The 17,430-nt window shown below is 34.3% G+C and overlaps 2 protein-coding genes across 6 annotated transcripts in view; one reads left to right on the forward strand and one right to left on the reverse strand.

Annotated features, from left to right (window-relative positions):
* Positions 1-17,430, forward strand: part of LOC123314829 (chondroitin sulfate N-acetylgalactosaminyltransferase 2) — a 122,061-nt gene that overhangs the window by 77,653 nt on the left and 26,978 nt on the right. For all 5 annotated transcript variants that reach the window (XM_044900205.1, XM_044900203.1, XM_044900204.1 and 2 more), the window contains one exon: positions 2,418-2,594. In XM_044900205.1, the coding sequence (XP_044756140.1) occupies positions 2,418-2,594 (177 nt within the window). The remainder of the gene's footprint in view (positions 1-2,417; positions 2,595-17,430) is intronic.
* LOC123314830 (solute carrier family 46 member 3-like) lies at positions 12,185-14,625 on the reverse strand. The gene is made up of 5 exons (XM_044900209.1): positions 13,555-14,625; positions 13,368-13,469; positions 12,771-12,908; positions 12,477-12,717; positions 12,185-12,420 (listed from the first exon to the last, which is right to left on the reverse strand). Exons 1-5 carry the CDS (start codon positions 14,495-14,497, stop codon positions 12,327-12,329), a joined length of 1,518 nt encoding a protein of 505 aa, XP_044756144.1. The 5' UTR covers positions 14,498-14,625; the 3' UTR covers positions 12,185-12,326.

Raw genomic sequence — 17,430 nt, forward strand, 5'->3', positions numbered from 1 at the left:
GATTCGGAAAAAATGGTTTGGCAAAAAAGTGTTTCTTTTGACCTCGAGAAATTACTTTTAAAATAATTGTACGACTCCTGTATAATATACAGAATGGAGCAAAAATTCATGTTCTCAAAAAAAAAAAAAAAATTTCATTTTTCAGGGTATAGTTTGAGACAAATATGAATGACTTGTCAATTCTGTTCATTGAAATAGAATAAGCAGAAAAAATAAATTATGATTCTGAGACAAATTTTCAACAGCTAAAGCAGGAAAAGTTCCTATATGAATAATTTTTTTTTCAGTAGGTAGCTATATAGGGTGTTTCACGAGTGGTTGGCCATAGCCTAATGGTAAATGACGGTCGTGTATGTAGGACTTCTAGAAAAGTTGCTTCTTTTATATCCAAAGACCATTAGTTTTGGAAATATCGGTAATTTATGGATTTGGGATTAAATTTTCGATATCCATAACTTGAAAAATAGTAGTCCGATTTTGATGAAAATTTGTGGCCTCATTTATGCCCAATAGCTCTTCTAGATTGCACAGGCAACAAGCAGATTATCAAGATAGAACTCAAAATATTGAGATTTATTTTCCAAATATCAAAACCTGGATCAATTGAAGAATCAAATTCAATTTTCATTTCGCATGGCACAGTTGTTCCAAAAGAGAAACGAATGGAGGATTGCATATTTCAGGTTCATTTTTGAGAAAACATTTCTGTCTCCAATTATTTAGTTATAATTTTCAATGCCGCCTGAGGAGCTTTGAAGAATAAAAGCCCTCCTTTCCATTATTTATCATTTTGAATCATCAACACACACTAAGTGTTCAAGTACGCTGCCTAAAAATTAAATTTGAAAAATGTATTATTGAACTATTAATTCTTTCAAAATTATCAAACCTCAGGCAGAAGACGGGTGATATATTTTTTCGATATCAGTTCACATAATGAATATTGAATGTACAAAAAATCCATATTTTCTGAGCTATACGAACTTCTTCAAATTGCAGAGCAAACATACTCACGAAACAATATTTTCTAGATCGTATTTTCAGTCATTCTATCTAATATCTAATTTTTCAAATACATAAGTATATTTTTTTGGCAACCTGCTCAAACACTCGGTGTGTTGATGTCTCAGAATGAAAAATAATTTAAGGGAAAGCTTATGCTATCCGAAATATCGTCAGGTATAGCTATATATTAAAATTATAACTAAATAATTGAAAACAGGACCGTATTCTCAAAAATGAACATGCATTATGATTTCCTTCTTCCGTTTATCTTTTGTGACAAGTGTGCAATGCGAAGTGAAAATTGAATCAGATTGACAAAAATTTCCTTTTTTTTCAATTCTGAAAACAAAAGTTTTTCAACTGATGATCCAGAAAATATAGATTTTGATAGTTGAAAGATAAATCTCGATCTTGTCAATATTTCGATTTCTCATTTCATTGAGATAATATTTTAATATAAATTTTTCTCTAAAGCTCGTTTGCAACAGCCGAGAATTCTCTACAAAATTCTCGCAAGAAAACGGCAGAGATTATTTTGTACGCAACTGAACAGAGAATTCTACCGAAAGTGCGTATGTAACGGTACATAATTCACGGCGCATGAAATCTCGAGTAAATTTTCTAGAGAATTCTCGGCTGTTGCAAACGGGCTTAAGAGAATAGGTAGTTTTTCTCTAAAGATGGTATTATTTATTCTGTTATGCATGGCTTTTCAGAATATTTTATTTTCTTCTGTTGAGTAGTTTTACAAATGGTTTCATTTGTTTAAATTAATGTATGTTCTTTTCAGTCATTCAACTGTAGTGAGAACAGCCCTGGTGGGGAGTACAATAGACCTCAGTTTAGTTCATTGATCCTTTTAGACATTTACAAACTGTATAGTCGTATGAAAAAAGGAAAACAATTGATATACTCTTGGGGTCGCGGTGTACCTACTAATGATGAGTTTATCTGCGAGATCCGTTGCTGCTGGTGCTATTGGCCATATTCCAAGTTCTGTTTGGGAATAGCGGAACTACATCTATGCAGAGATAGTAAGAACTAAAACCTAAGAAAGGATCAAATCTCATAGGCAGATGGCAAACACGTGAACGCCATCTGCCATAAGATTGGTCCCTTTCTTAGCTATTAGTTCTCAGTAACTCTGCATAAACTCACCATAATACCTTTTTATAACTATCAACTAACTAGAACCTATGATGAGTTAACATAAAATGTGTTTCTGATGATAATTACTTGTTCCGTGACTATTCTTGTCCTCTTACAATTAAACAAAGTTTCAACATTCATCCCAGTCCGTTCATTCGTTTAAATTGTCGCATTTATATAAACTCTGCAAGTTGTCTCCTCCTGAACTTATCCTCTTCGTAAATATCCTAAGCAGCTCGGGGCATAATCTATTATTCTTGCAGGTTCCACAGCAAGCGAACCCCTAATTCCTCAAGATAATACGAGACATTCGGCTGATGCCGCCAGCGTCTCTTATCAAAGTCTATTAGAGCAGAGAGAGGAGGAGTATCGCCAGGAAGTGGAGAGATTGACGTCCGAAATTAAATTCCTCAAATTACAACTTTTTCAACTCTCAAACGGTAAGTGTGTTATTGACTTGAAGGTTATGGTATTGATATATCTTGAGATGGCAGAACTTAAAGAAAGGCCTTATCATGAGGGAGCAAGCGATGGGTGGTAGATGTTGTTTGAAAGTCCTTCGGATTGATATCCATGTACGCGGAAAAAGCGATTCAACATCATAATGGAGTTTTCCGAAAGTTTTTGGTACATCTCGACCAATAAATTTTCATCTCAGTTATTTGGAAATTGAGGAATGTGGACTCGGATTCATACTTGTAATGAATTGATTCAGAATAATATTATAATCTTTTCCTCAAAATCGTCTATACTTAGACGTAAAGATATAATCTTTGGGAACTCAATTTGATTTATCTTGAAACTTTTGAAGGGTTTTCTCTCCCAACGTTTAGAAAGAATGAGAATTGTCGTTATAAAATTATTTCGACATCTCCACGTGAAGTGAATCTGTGTTTCATCTGATGCATGAACATGATTTTCAAGAATGTTGATTAGGGTCGAAAAATTTCTGAGAAGGATGCCTGATGATTCAAGAGAATATTTTCGAAAACTTTGAGTTTATTTTCTGATGTAGATTCCGAAACGTTAGGACAATTTAAAATTTCAAATTCATGCAAGAAATAAGAATTTCTGCCCTAGTTCCGCAGAGAGTTAGTAAAATTAGAGGAATACGCAAAATACACTACTGTTTAACGATAATATTAGAGCGAAGCATCGAGTTTGAGAAGATAAGGTTTTAGATTGAAGTTGTCTATTCTATTCTATAGGCAACGATCATTGAAAATAATATATAGTTTAGTGAATATAATGTAATATACAAGGTGAACGGTCAAATAAAAACTGTGAATAGAGGGCTTTGAGCTGAGTTTAAAAACACCCCATATGGGTGCCTTAGGTACTACTTTTCCAGTATACAGGAAGTTTCTTTACATTTTTCGTTTGGCTATAACTTCTGAATTTCTCAATTGATTCAACTAAAAATCCATCTTCAGGTTGAAGTTCTCAGTTCCAGTGAAACAGAACAATAAAATTCATTCATTTTGATGACATTAGATTCTTCAGGTCAAAAGAAACACTTTTTTCCTTAATAATTGTTTCCGAATTATATACCATAAAAATATAAAAAATTCGAAGAACCCAACGTTTGAATCTAAGTTGGACACTATCTAATGAATAGCTGAACGTTTTGTGAAATGAAAGTATTCTTCATATTTTTTCGTATAATGAGCCATTCTCGAGTCATTTGATATCTGTGAAATTCGAAAAATTGGGTACTTTAACCGAATGCAACCCTTTTTAAAAGATTCACAGATTTGTAGTGCAGCTAGTTGACTTTGTTTTTTTATGGCTCATGTTTTCACAGCTCATAATGAAAACTTAAAATGGCTATCGGCCGTTTTCAATAAACCTATCTATCCATCGTTTCACTTACTGACGATTGTTAACCATTGAATAGATGGATAGATAGGTTTATTGGAAACGGCCGTATATCTTTTTATCAGGACCGCATCGGAAAAAATAGTATATGAAAAAAGTGTTAATTTCGACCTCAAGAATAAATCTACTTCTGAAATATTCGAACGAGTCAAGGTCTCACCCTGTATATCATTTCCAAAATAACCGAACCAGCGGTGTTGATCAGATTGTTAGAGTCAAGAAAAAATAACCAAGACTTCTTAAAAGAATATAATTGTTATAAAAATTAATTCAGATGCATACCACCTGCTTATATAAATATTTACAAGTGTTATCACGATCTGAAACTGGCCTATATATCATCTTCAGGACAACGAAACGGAAAAATTTCCACCGAAGAATAGTAGATGTTGATAATGGTTTCGGTCCCATTCGACCTCGTCAGAGCAACCCAACTCTTTCTTCGATGTAGAACGCTTGGAATTGACGGACCTCGGCAACTGAGACTAAAAAAATCATCCTAAGATATTGACTTAACAATCCACCCGATATGTACAATGAATAGTGAATGAAAAAAATTACCTTGCCAAAGCAATTAGCAAGGATGAAGTTTGGAGAAGAAATGTCAAAGTTATAGCTACATATCCAGAAATTCAGAAAAAAACGAAATTTCATGAAATGGCGATATTTTCATAGCAAAGCAATGTAGGTATGGAAAAATTCGAGAAGACACCTCGAAGTACAGGCTTTTTTCTGACAGAACAAAAAACTGTCTATATAAAATATCCAAGATGGCTGAGATACAACCCCTAGAAGTTCGATAACATTTCATTGAATTTCAAGTACGGGACTGGAAACTGACTCCGACATCGCAAAAACGAAACAAATCATACGCATATGGCTGGACAATGAACGGTTCAGTACCAATTTCATCGGATTAGATGCATCAGGTGACTTTTGAGACAATCATAATTGTTGTATCGTGGAATTTAGGGTGAAGAAAAATGTAGAAAATCGAGGCAGTTTCTTGAAAATGCTTATGTTAGTTATGCTGAGAAAGTGCTATGATGTTTCCCCATTTCATACCATTTTTACGACGATTGTTGGAAAGTTCGAAAATAAGATTTTGATGCTTATTGTCAAGAAATTCGTGAATAATTTAGACGAATTTTATTGGAGAGATTTTGAAGTGTTATTCGATTTTTTATACTTGTGTTCTAAGTCTCTTCTGTCAGTTGGTATCGAAAAGAGCTATTTCATAAAATGTTGTAAGTCACTAAAAAATAATGAGAGCAATTCGGCAATCCTAAGTTTCCATTTTCATCACCATGTAACTATCGAACGAGCCAATATCCTAAACGAAACAACATGGTCGAATCAGGAAATGAGTTTTTTCCCACTGTTTTGCGATAATTCAGCTAACAAACGGTAATGTGAAAAGCTTTGTATAGGTGATTTTTGACCAGTTCCACCTTCTGTTGAAAAAAACAAGCCTCATCTTCAAATACACCCTGTATATTTTACGAAAAATCAACCCATTAAAAAAAACACTTTATAAGGTTCCAATTTCAAAATTCTTACCGGACAAACGGAAATCCTTGCTTTGCAGTTGTCCCACTTCTTTCGATGCTCAGTTCATTTCGAAACTAACCATTGTCGAGTTTCATAAAAAATTAACGAAATGTAAGAAAATTCAATATAAGAGGAATTCTATTTAAACAATTCTTACAGACATCCCGAGAGGATTAGTTTTCATCAAGCTCTAGTATTGGACTAAAACTTCCTTTGAGCTCAAAGCCAGAATACTTTCCACTATGAAAACAGCATAATGGAAGAGCAAAATCGAGGAGGCAAACTTTCAGGCTCGAACAGGCGAATTGAAGGAAATAAATCTCCACCAAATGCGCTCCATCGTCGGGGAAATTGTGACGTATTGAGTTTCAAAGCGCGTTTTTTGATTTATGCTGAAACTTTGAATTATTATTCCACATTCCTCATTTTCATTCGATCGAATAAGTACTCTCAAAAGTAAGAATTGTATGGAAACGGTATTTCCGTTTTCTGTCAGTCTATATATTCGTAGCTATTCTGTCCCCAATATGAAGGGAACAATGGAAAGTTAGGCAGTCAAATGAGAATTCACATTCGTTCTTTGTTCATTGGTTAAACAATAAAAAGTTACTCGATGCAGGCTGATTGTCGTTTGGAGTTCACTATCGATTATTTCCCATAAATGAGGAAAATTCGAATATATGTACATATACAGGGTGTTTTCAAAGGTGAGTCTTTCTTTGATAGAAGGTAGAACTTATCAAAGTAAGTCGTTTGACCAAAAATTGTCTATGTAAAATATCCAAGATGGCTGAGAAAAATTTCATTGAATTTCAAGTACGGGATTGTAGAAGGTGACTCCGGCATCGCAAAAAGGAAACAAAACATAATCATATGGCTGGGCAATGAATGATTTAGTACCGAGTTCATCGGATTAGATGCATCAGGTCACTTTTGAGAGAATCATAATTGTTGTATCGTGCAATGTAGGGTGAAAAAAAAAGTAGCTTGTTGAAAGTGCTTATGTTAGTTATGTTGAATTTATTTATCGCATGTCAATTTAGACACAGTGAACTTAAAAATTAATTCACACATATAAGCTAATAAAACAAACTTTAGGATTTCACAAACAAATGTCAAGTCGGTTAATATAATCTATCGACCCGGCAGTTGCCAGCGGAAAGTCTTCAGGTCTACCGTTGTAGGATCTTGTGTTTGATATTCTCCACAGTCTCAGTATGGTGATGGTTGTTTGCCCCATTTGTGCAAAAGGTATGCGCATCTGCCATGTTGCCTTCTAATTCTATTAAGTGTGGACCAGTTTCTGCATCCTCATGGTATTATTCAGTTGGGCGTCCACCTTATTTACGTGTGCCAAAATTATTAAGCCAAACTGGGGCGCAGTATTCAGCTGTAGAGAAGACAAGTCCCAGAGCGGAGCAGCGTAGTGTGGAAGCCGATGCTCCCCAAGTGATACCACATAGCTTCTGGATTATGTTGTTTCTGGTTTTCAGCTTCTCGGCGATTTTAGTTAGGTGTTCTTTAAATGATAGTGTTCTGTCCAGAGTCAATCCTAGGTATTTCGGTGTTTTTTTTGTGGGTTAGTTTGGTCCCATCAAATCGTATGTTATGCTCTTCTCTGGCTAGTTTGTTGTTGAGGTAGAAGCAGCTAACCTCTGTTTTGGAGGCATTTGCGAAAGTATTTACCGATTGTCTCCTGGTCTGCTGTTAGGATTTCCTCAGATAATTTGATTGAGTTACATCTTGTTGCAAGCACCCAGTCGTCGGCGTAACCAAACTTATTTTTTGAACTTTTTTTCGGGCATATCCGCTATATATAAATTCAAGAGGAGCGGAGCGAGCACTGATCTTTGTGGCAGGCCGTTGTTAAGTTTCCTTAGTGAACTGATGTCGGTGCCCATTACAACCTGAAACGTCAGATCACCAAATATGTTCGATATAATCTGGGTTATCCGATTGCATACCCTCCTTCCACAAGGTATTATATGCTGCTGAAAGGTCAATGAATGCAGTTGAGGTTTTAAGTTTTCGCTGGATAAGTTTTGTTGAAAAACTGCTATAATGTTTCGCTATTTCATCCCATTTTTACGATTGTTGGAATGGTGAATAAGAAGTTTGTAATGCCCATTATTGAAAAAATTCCTGAATAATTTAGACGAATTTTACTGGTGAGATTTTGAAGTATATTCTATTTCTTAAATTTGTGTCCTAAGTCTCTTCTGTCAGTTGGTATCGAAATGAGCCATTTCATAAAATCGTGTAAGTTACTAAAAAATAATGAGTAGGTAATCCTAAGTTTCTATCTTCATTTCCATGTAAATATGGAACGAGCCAATATCTTAAACAAAACCACATGTTCAAATGAGGAGAGATATTTTTTTCCACTGCTTTGCGATAATTTAGCTAACAAACGGTATAGGGTCGTATTAGGATCTATTTCAGCAATCATTTTCAATTTTTTTTCAACTTTGTCATTTTGAAAGTAATTTATTATTCTTGGGGCTCATGCATAGTTTTTTTCTAAACAAAGATCTCACTCAAATTGCCTGTGTAATTTTTCTCATAAGATTAACCTTATGTGGCTTGAAAAAAATATGATTAGTTGGGTGCCAAAATAAGAGAGAATATGCCTGTTTAATTGAGATTCCGAAATGGTTCAAATCACTGTGTTCCCAGCATGCAATACGAAATTATTTCCTATTACAATCAGTTGAGGCCTAGTTTAATATAAAACTCTTAAAAATTTTTACAAACCCAAATGGGAAATGCGAGCACAATAAAACATTCATTCACTAGAAGGTGTACAGCATGTACTAGAGCTCATGGTGGCCAGAAATTTTAATGTTTTTTGTAGACTAACCTGCGTCAAGAATAAAATATTGCATTAGAAGCACTACGAAAAATTTTTGATCGTTGTTTTTGATATGAATATTTAGCAATCCTTTTTCATTCAATGATGGGGTGATGTATTTTAATTTAAATTTTGGTATCGATTTCAAGCAAAGCGCAAGGGTCACGGATCACTCTTCAAATACACTTAAATATTCACATTCCATTAGAACTTTTTTCATTTCGAATGCAGATATCCAACTCATTAGTATTAAAGCGACAGTTCGTGTTACTCTTACTCACAATCAGGAATAACGTGAAAGTGGAAATCAAGTAACCCCTACGAATGGAGATTCAGAATTTGCTATTCAGACAGCGTTCTATAAATTGTGCTGTACTCGCAGGCTGGTAAACTTAACAAGGAAGATGGATGAGGTCGGCAAAAATTGTGTTTGATTGAAATAATTCAAGAACTTTCTTGTGCCTACTCATTATTGACTGAGCTTAACGGTTTGAATGAAATATGAGTTTATTATGTGTTGCTCCATTAACCTCAGAATCTTTTGGTATTGACATGTTGGGAGATTCGGAAAGTCGAATAACAAATCGTAAAACGGAAATGATGACTGCCTAATGCATCTGCGTATTCGATTTTAGAAATATTTCAATTGGATCGGTAAAGTAACTTTTGTATGAACGAGTTTTCTTTCTGCATTATCTAGCTTGTATAAAAAGAAAGAAGGGTCACTTTCTGTAAGTCATGATTCCTTTATTCAAGAACCGGCATCCCAATCAGAACTAAATTTCCTGCTGCCAAAACTTCAAAAAACTGATTGGTGATTGCGAGTGGTCCATTAAACTCAGTATTTGTTTTCAAATTATCTCGAACTGATGACATATCGTCGGGTTCATCTTCATCCTGGCTGCTGAGTCTTGGCTGAATCCTGAAACTTCGGATACTCTGGTGTCATTACTTGGCTATTCCATCTGCAGACATGGCAGCATAACTACCATAGGCCATGGTGGTATATGTACTTATGTAGTAGGCAAAATTCTAAACTCTTTCTCACTCCAGCTCTCCAGTCTACACTTACCTGGAATTGACTGTTTCTTCATCGATCTCCTTAAAGAAGTCCCATGTTACGTCACCACTATCTGCATCTGTCATTCCGTCGATGCTTCTCTACCTGATACTCAGGTGGCTGCACTTCTCGAAAGTGCTTCTCCAATCAAACCTAACCTCTATAAAGCTGGCCATTTAATCCATAATTTTTCGACAATAAGGAATCATTCACACCCTGTTTATTTTATGAATAATAAAATACTTCTCATATAAATCTCCCATATAAATTGGTACAGTTTCAAAATTGTTCATATTAGAACAGTAATGACAATATAATATGTATGCTCGGATTCTGAGACCCATTTGTCAGAAGTTAATCTTTTCCATAAACTTATTGAACCGATAACTGGTAATTTGAGTCGCTAAGACCCGCTTGGAAAGAAAAATCCCCAATAACCTTGGATTAAATTAACCATGACATAATATTTGACGTTCTTGTTTAGGCATTTAACCTGACTTTGGTAGATACCATACTAGTGTGTGAGATTTTTAGTAGTGATGGAAGTTCGACTAATGTGGAAGGACATTGGATGAATTAATCTCTAGAAATCCACGAGTTATCATATTGACAGTTGTCTAAACATTTAAAATTACCTCAGAAACTCACCCGAAATTAACGACAGTTTATCCTTCCGTAAAAGTTATCGAACTAATAACTAAATAATGGTTATCAAAAGATCTCAGAACCCGCGAGCAATATGGTTTCGTAGCCTTCGATGTCATAACTGTCCCAATATGAAGAGTGTCCTAGATCATTCAGAATTTTTATGCTCTTGTTGAGATTGAAGCATGCCTTTTAGGCTGTGACTAGAGTCCCGACTCGGGACTGGACATTGAGTGACATCAATGATTTCTGGATTGATAGTCGGTTCCGAATTCAACGATGCACTGAACTGGTGCTTTGAAATTATTAAGCAGTGTAGCGAAAATTTCAATTTTCAGTACAAATCATATTTCAATCGGGCATGTAGGTATGAGTTGTTAAAGATAATTATGTTGTTAAAGTATATTTATTTTTAAATCAACATTCATAAAGAGAAAAAAGAGCAATCTTGAAATGAAACATCTAAGGTGAACATTTTAAACAGAAGCACTACCTTTACCTTTTTGGCTAAATTTTGATACACTTCAAATAAAAATACATTTTATCGAGGTGCTGCAGCATTGTATCGTTATTTCGTATCAAATATCATACATTTCACAAATATATTTGGCGGCTTCCTTTCCCGATCACATTTTTTCAGTCAAGAAAGGTCGCAAGGAAGAGGTTCATTCCTGAATAAAAAATTAAGTGTGGCAATTCTTCTGGATCAATTTACACTAAGCAATTCTCAACTTTCTCAGCAGTTAGAATTGCATACTTTGCTGCTCCTTCCATTCTCAAATTCCACGATAGCATTTTCTCTTGTCTTTTCAATCTTGATTGAGAAAAAGCCCACACTATTTTTTGATAAGGAATCACTCCTTGAATTTTGTCTGTTCATAAATAATATTATACGTTTCGCGAACATAACCTCAAATCCCTTTTACAATGTCGGGACTGGACAAGGATCCCGAGTCGGGACCCTAGTCACAGTCTTAATTTTATTATGTGTGGAATGCCACAAATTTTAAGCACAACATTCTTACATTCTCAAAAGTGACATACGTCACTTATATATATATATATATATATAGCGTTGATAGGCCTCTGCTTTCAGGTGCATCCTGTACATGAAAATATGACATAAAAAGTATTTCATTATTTTGAAAAAAGGTTCACGATGAGAAAACTCGCAAATATACTGGGTGTTCAGTAAACATGTATCCAAACCTTCGATATTTACTTCAAATGCAAAGAAAAATATGGTGAAATTTATGTTTCAAACCCTGTTTGAACCCTGTTTTATTGGCGATTATGGAGTTTCAATAGCAGCTTTGGAAAACATCTGTAAATTAAATTTACAATTTCAAAACAGTTATTTTTATTCGATATAGAGTTTCCTTCACACTTCATGGGCCTAGATATGCAACTTTGCTCATTCTCTTTCTTCTCATCTCATGGAATTTCTCAAAAATACTTTATGTTCAGTGCTGGTGTAAAAGATATCTTCTACTCACTGCAGTTTTGATTTTGTACTAGTTTTTGAAATCTCGAATTTATTGGATATTTTTAACAAGGTAATAAAGTGTATCAAGTATAACATAGTTTTTCATCGAGGTCCTAGAATAATTATTTTCCGGAAATGGAAACAATTTCTTTCATTTTGGGTAGAATTGAGTTGTCAAAAATGAGTTCATAACGTAGTTACAGAATATCTTATAGATATAAAGAAATGTATGCTTCAATTCAATTCAATTCTGAAAATAATGAGTCACACTTCATATTCATTACAACTTTCTGTAATTTCTGTTTTGACTTATGCTAAATCTTAGGGCATCATATTATTATTGATGAGCACATTAAGTCCCAAACCAATTGAATTGAAAATATTGTGATATGGAACATTTTCCATATGTTGTAAAGTGCTGTTCATCATTATACATTCATTTGAAGTGAATTTGAGAATATTATTGCTTTAAAAGTACCTGTATACATGGTTATCCTATATGAATCAGAATTTTGAGAAGACTCCAAGTATTCTCAAAACTATTATATAAAACAAATTCTTTTCGAAAATCCACTTGATCACTTTATTCAAAAAATATGTGAAGGGATGGAATATTTACAAAATGAGTATCAGATGTGAAAAATTTCTAGTCACTTCATCGAAGCTTTAATCTTCTTTTCGCTATTCAGAAGGTAATTTCGTTAATCCTTCTCATGTGGACCATCTTCTTGCTTTACTTTCTTGTATTGCTCCATGTTTTCTTCTTTGTCCTTTTTATTTGTTCTGTACATCCAACTGTTTGGAAATAACCATGAAATAAAAAATATATTGCACACATGAATTATACTTACAAGAACAGGTACAAGGTGATCAAATACAAAATCGACGTAACCATATAAATGGAGCCAGGAAAAATATTGATCGTTTTATTGTACACATTAGTATAGATTGGTCCAAACAACAGGGGTGTAATGGACTCGAAAATGGCAAAAACTGAATTAGACTGTCCCAACTCTTGAGGCGGCACTAGTTTTGCCATTATTGATCGCATGGCTATATGACATGTGCTATGGAATACTTCAACAAATGCACCTAGAAATAATAAGATTGTTGAAAGATATTCATCAAGTGAGAAAAAAAATTACCTATATAAAATATATATGTAGTTGGAGCGAAAGCGTAAACCACACATGCGCAGATCTTGGTAACTGTTGCAATCATTCCCAAGGCTGCATCGTCTATGCCCAAATACTTCGAGAAAAATGACAGGGCGAAGGAACCACCTGGAAAAAAGTGACGCTTATTTTATGTAGATCTTCATAGAAGCTGTTTTGTACACATGGCAAATTAATGGTTAGGTAGTGGTGCTTGTAGCATTCACGAAAATGTTTAGTGCATCGTAATATCGAAAATTTCATGTGACCACTATAGTGTACCTAATCTTCACTAATGAAATAAAATACACGATTGAGTAGTAAGATGAATCAAAAAATATATTTTTAATATCTCAATAACTACAATGATACCATGAAAGACTTTTGTGAATAGCGTTGTTTGTACTACTCTTAACAATAGAAACATTGGATTCAATTCGAGGTTGTTTACACTTTGTTGAACTCGACATGATTGATGACTGAAAACTTCCCGTTTTCTAATGTATATTTGTTCGGTTGAGACTACATCGAATTAAGGGAATACACATGAATGTTCACAGAAGGAAGTTTTGGTACTATGGTACTCACCTACAACTTGTACAACAGAATGGATGGTATTGTAAATGCTGAAGTCTACTTCATTCCAATTGTACTGCAATCTGGTATATAAATAGGTTACGGAATATTCACCTGAAGAAATATTATAAATAAATAATAAAATATATAAAGGAACAATTCGTTTTGCTATTTTCTTATTAGATCCATATGAACTCACCATACAAAGGTCCCATTACCATGAAAGACAGTAACATCAATACTATCATCTTAGATCTTCTATTGTTAGCTCCATTTTTGAAGCATATCTTGAATGTACTCTGGATGTGCTTCAGGGAAAAAAACTCTTTTATAGAATTGTTCACTTCAGATTTTTCCTTCGCTGTTTTTATGTTACATTCTTTCACTATGATCACCCCGTACAAGAAAGAGCATATAAGAAGTACGGACGATAGGAGATAAACACCTTTAAAACCTAACAGTTTTATCATAATCCCACTCAACATCATACCAAGAGTCATGGAAATAATTTGGCACATAGTTACAGCTCCAATTCTTATGGTTCTTTCTTCGTCCTTACATAAACCACTGACATATGTATATAATCCTAAGAACTCACAAGTCCATGTGCCACATAATGCAAAGGGTATTGTTTCTGCCATCATTGACCATTCAACTGACAATTCTAAGAAAAAGTAGGCGCAGAAATAGAGGCAAATTGTTCCTACAAGATCACCCAGAATGGGCATAAGGATCAAAGGCTTTCTACGACCGTGTCTGTCGCTCCAAGAACCAACGAATAACATCAAAATAGTTGGATACGAACCCACAATAATCATTTTTATAGCTGTCATGGTCGATACCAGCTTTTGAGCTTCTCTCTCTTGGAAGGGTTCATATCCGGTAGGATCCCTCCTCACCATAGCGTCACATACTGAACTGTTATATTGCAAGTTTACTCTGCAGGCTTTTTCCAGATTGAGATTCAAAGTTGTCAAATTATTCATCACCGAAGGTATCAACAGGAGGAACAACAATGGTTCCACTGTAATGTTATTTATGATGTATCTGAATTTTTGACAGAAAGTCTTATTTTCTTCATTATCAAGTTTCTTTGCAAGGAATTCCACACTATATGCATTAGTCAAATTTGGCAGGGACATTTTTTCCCTATTTTTCTGCTATGTTAAGATTTTCAACGTGTATAATTATGTGAAATACTTGAATCAAAAAGTCTATCTTTTCTGAACACACACAACACTGCAGCTACCAACATTGAATAGTCATTATAAAATGTGGGATTTCTTGTTTAATTATATTTCTTATCGATATTCAAACAATCGGAACGGAGCTAAGAACAACTTGCTATTATTAAGAAAGATTTGTAAAATAAATAAAAATCTGTTGATCATTCTTTACTATCATAAGGATTTATCTCGGCTCATGTTATATTTCATTATTTTTCTGTAGGTGTGAAGTAATAATTCATTCCTGAAGGATTTTCCATGTGACGTTTCTAGACAAATGAATTTATTTATGATATTTCGAATTATCATTTTCAATCATCAAATCATTATTGATGATACATTGGAATACTGTATTCAATACTCACATTAGAAATCTTATGATGAATTGCTCAGCAATCCAATGAATTTATTTGGTAATTATTGGATCTTTCATAAACAGCGAATAACTTTTGTTGTCCGTATTGATGGAAGGCCAATCAGATCACTGTAGAAATTTTATATCAACAGACTTGAAGTGAGCCATTACAAATTTGAAGGAAAAGGTTCTCAACTCAAGTATTCAATTTTTAATTTGGGTGTTGGTTGGTGGTGAAGGGATCAAATTTTTTATAGCCTTCGAGATGAAAAGGTTCAAATTCATAATGTTTTCTAGGTTTCAACTTCTTCGTTGGACATAAATAAATTCACTGCGCAACTTTAGAAAGAACAATATCAATATTTTCCAGTTTTTACTATTTCACTAATGATTGGAAAAAAATTGTGGATTCATTTTGAGGATGCAATTTTTCGTTTTTTACCGTTTATTTCATTGTGGAATTAAACCTGTCATGAAGAGTTTCAATGACTAAGATCAATCTGAAATAAGAGTCAGTCTCTTGGTATAGAAATATTTTACAAATTGAAAGGATTCGAACTGATTTTACCCCACATTGTGTAACATTTCATACATAGAGTTTTACTGATGAAATAAAATAAAAAAAAATCAATCCAATTGAAAATCCATCAATAAAATTCATTCTGCGATTGCCAACATTCAAATTTTTTGAATCCTAATCTAAAATGGGCTTAGATCAACCATGTGCGAAAAAAAACTTATGCTAATTATTGAACATGAACTTGTCAAAAATGTCAGTTGCTCAGATGGAATGGAAAAACTGTAAAATAATAATTACATGTCGTATTATCTATAAAAGATACTGTTGTTTCTTTTATACCGGGTGGCCCACCCCAGACGCGGCGCTCATTTTGAGGGAGTGAATAAAGATATGTATTTTGAAATTTTTTTCTTGTGGTGTGTGTAGGATGTTCAAAAGCACAATTTAAAATTATTGTCATATATACAGGGTCAAAATATAGACCAAAGTTACACTTTTTTAAATGTAACACTGTGTATTTGACCTCAAAAATGGAATGGCAAGCTCAAATTATGATGATTTTCTTCAGATCACTTTTTTATACCATCTACTCGAAAAAACTCTGTCTGTATAGCTGGCGTAACTAGTTTCTTCATTAATTGCTATTTAAAAAAACGCCATATTTTCGCCATTATCTCTTAAAGGGTGCTTCAGAGCTATAAAGTAATCTGAAGAAACTCATCATAACTTGAGCTTGCCATTCCATTTTTGAGGTCAAATATAGGGTGTTAAATTTAAAGAAGTGAAACTTTGGTCTATATCTTTGTTTTCGAACACCCTGTATATATGACAATAATTTTAGATTGTGCTTTGAGACATCCTACACACACTACAAGACAATATTTCCAAAATATCTTAATTAACTCTCTCAAAATTTTTTTTTTTTTTTTTTTTCCTCTTTATTCATCAGCAATCAGAAATTTCAATTCTATGGGCCAATTTGTTGTCTATAAGTTGAGTGGGTTATACATATACAGCTTGAGAAGGCTTCCTCCATTGAGGAGCTCTCGTAAAAAAGAAAAAATCATATTATATTAAATCAGCAGGCCACTGCCTTCGTAGTCTTCTTGGTTCGTGCTTTTCTAGCAGCGGCTGTAGCAGATCATTTGGATGCCCTTCCAGTTTTGTATGATGTTGTTGGGTTCTCCGCTTTATTACATCCATAATGTATGGGACTGAGAGATCATCATGTAGGGTTTGGTTGGTGACATACCATGGTGCGCTGGCTATCATCCTCAATATTTTGGACTGACATCTTTGTAACAGGGCAATATTGGATTTGCTTGCACAACCCCAAATTTCTATACCATATGTCCATATCGGAGTGATAATTGTTTTGTAAAGGAGAATTTTGTTTTCCATAGATAATTTAGACTTTCTACCTATCAGCCACAGTAGTTCTCTGGTTTTCAATTCCATTTGCTTCCTCTTTTTTAATATGTGTTCTTTCCAGGTAAGCTTGGAGTCCAAGTGGAATCCAAGGTATTTTGCGCTTGTAGTTTGGGGTATTTTTGTGTTGTTAAGTCGAATTTGTGGACAACGTTCTTTCCTTAGTGTGAAGTCAACTTGCTTGGATTTGGTCTCGTTTATCTTGATCTTCCATTTGTTCATCCAGAGTTGTACTTCGTCTAGGTGCTTCTGTGCGAGGTCTGCGGCAATTGATGGATCTTCATCTATGGCCAGAATAGTTGTATCGTCAGCAAATGTTCCTAGTACAGTTTTGGTGGATGTGGGCAGATCTGATGTGTATAATAGGTATAGTACAGGGCTCAGGACGCTACCTTGAGGAACTCCAGCACGGATGGGGTAATTTCCAGAGATTTCTTGTCCAACTCTGATTCTAAATATTCTATTCGTCAGATAGGATTTCAGAAGATGGAAGTACTTTAGGGGGAGGATACTTTTTATTTTGTGTAGTAGTCCTGCGTGCCAAAC

Source organism: Coccinella septempunctata, chromosome 6, assembly GCF_907165205.1.
Source record: "Coccinella septempunctata chromosome 6, icCocSept1.1, whole genome shotgun sequence".
NCBI lineage: Eukaryota > Metazoa > Arthropoda > Insecta > Coleoptera > Coccinellidae > Coccinella > Coccinella septempunctata.

Excerpts from the sequence above, each read along its gene's own strand:
- LOC123314830 (XM_044900209.1), bottom strand. The coding sequence starts at position 14,497 with ATGTCCCTGCCAAATTTGACTAATGCATATAGTGTGGAATTCCTTGCA. Across the intron at positions 13,470-13,554 it reads GGTAATGGGACCTTTGTATG|GTGAATATTCCGTAACCTAT; the intron begins GTGAGTTCATAT and ends ATATTTCTTCAG. Across the intron at positions 12,421-12,476 it reads ATCACCTTGTACCTGTTCTT|TTGGATGTACAGAACAAATA; the intron begins GTAAGTATAATT and ends ATTTCCAAACAG.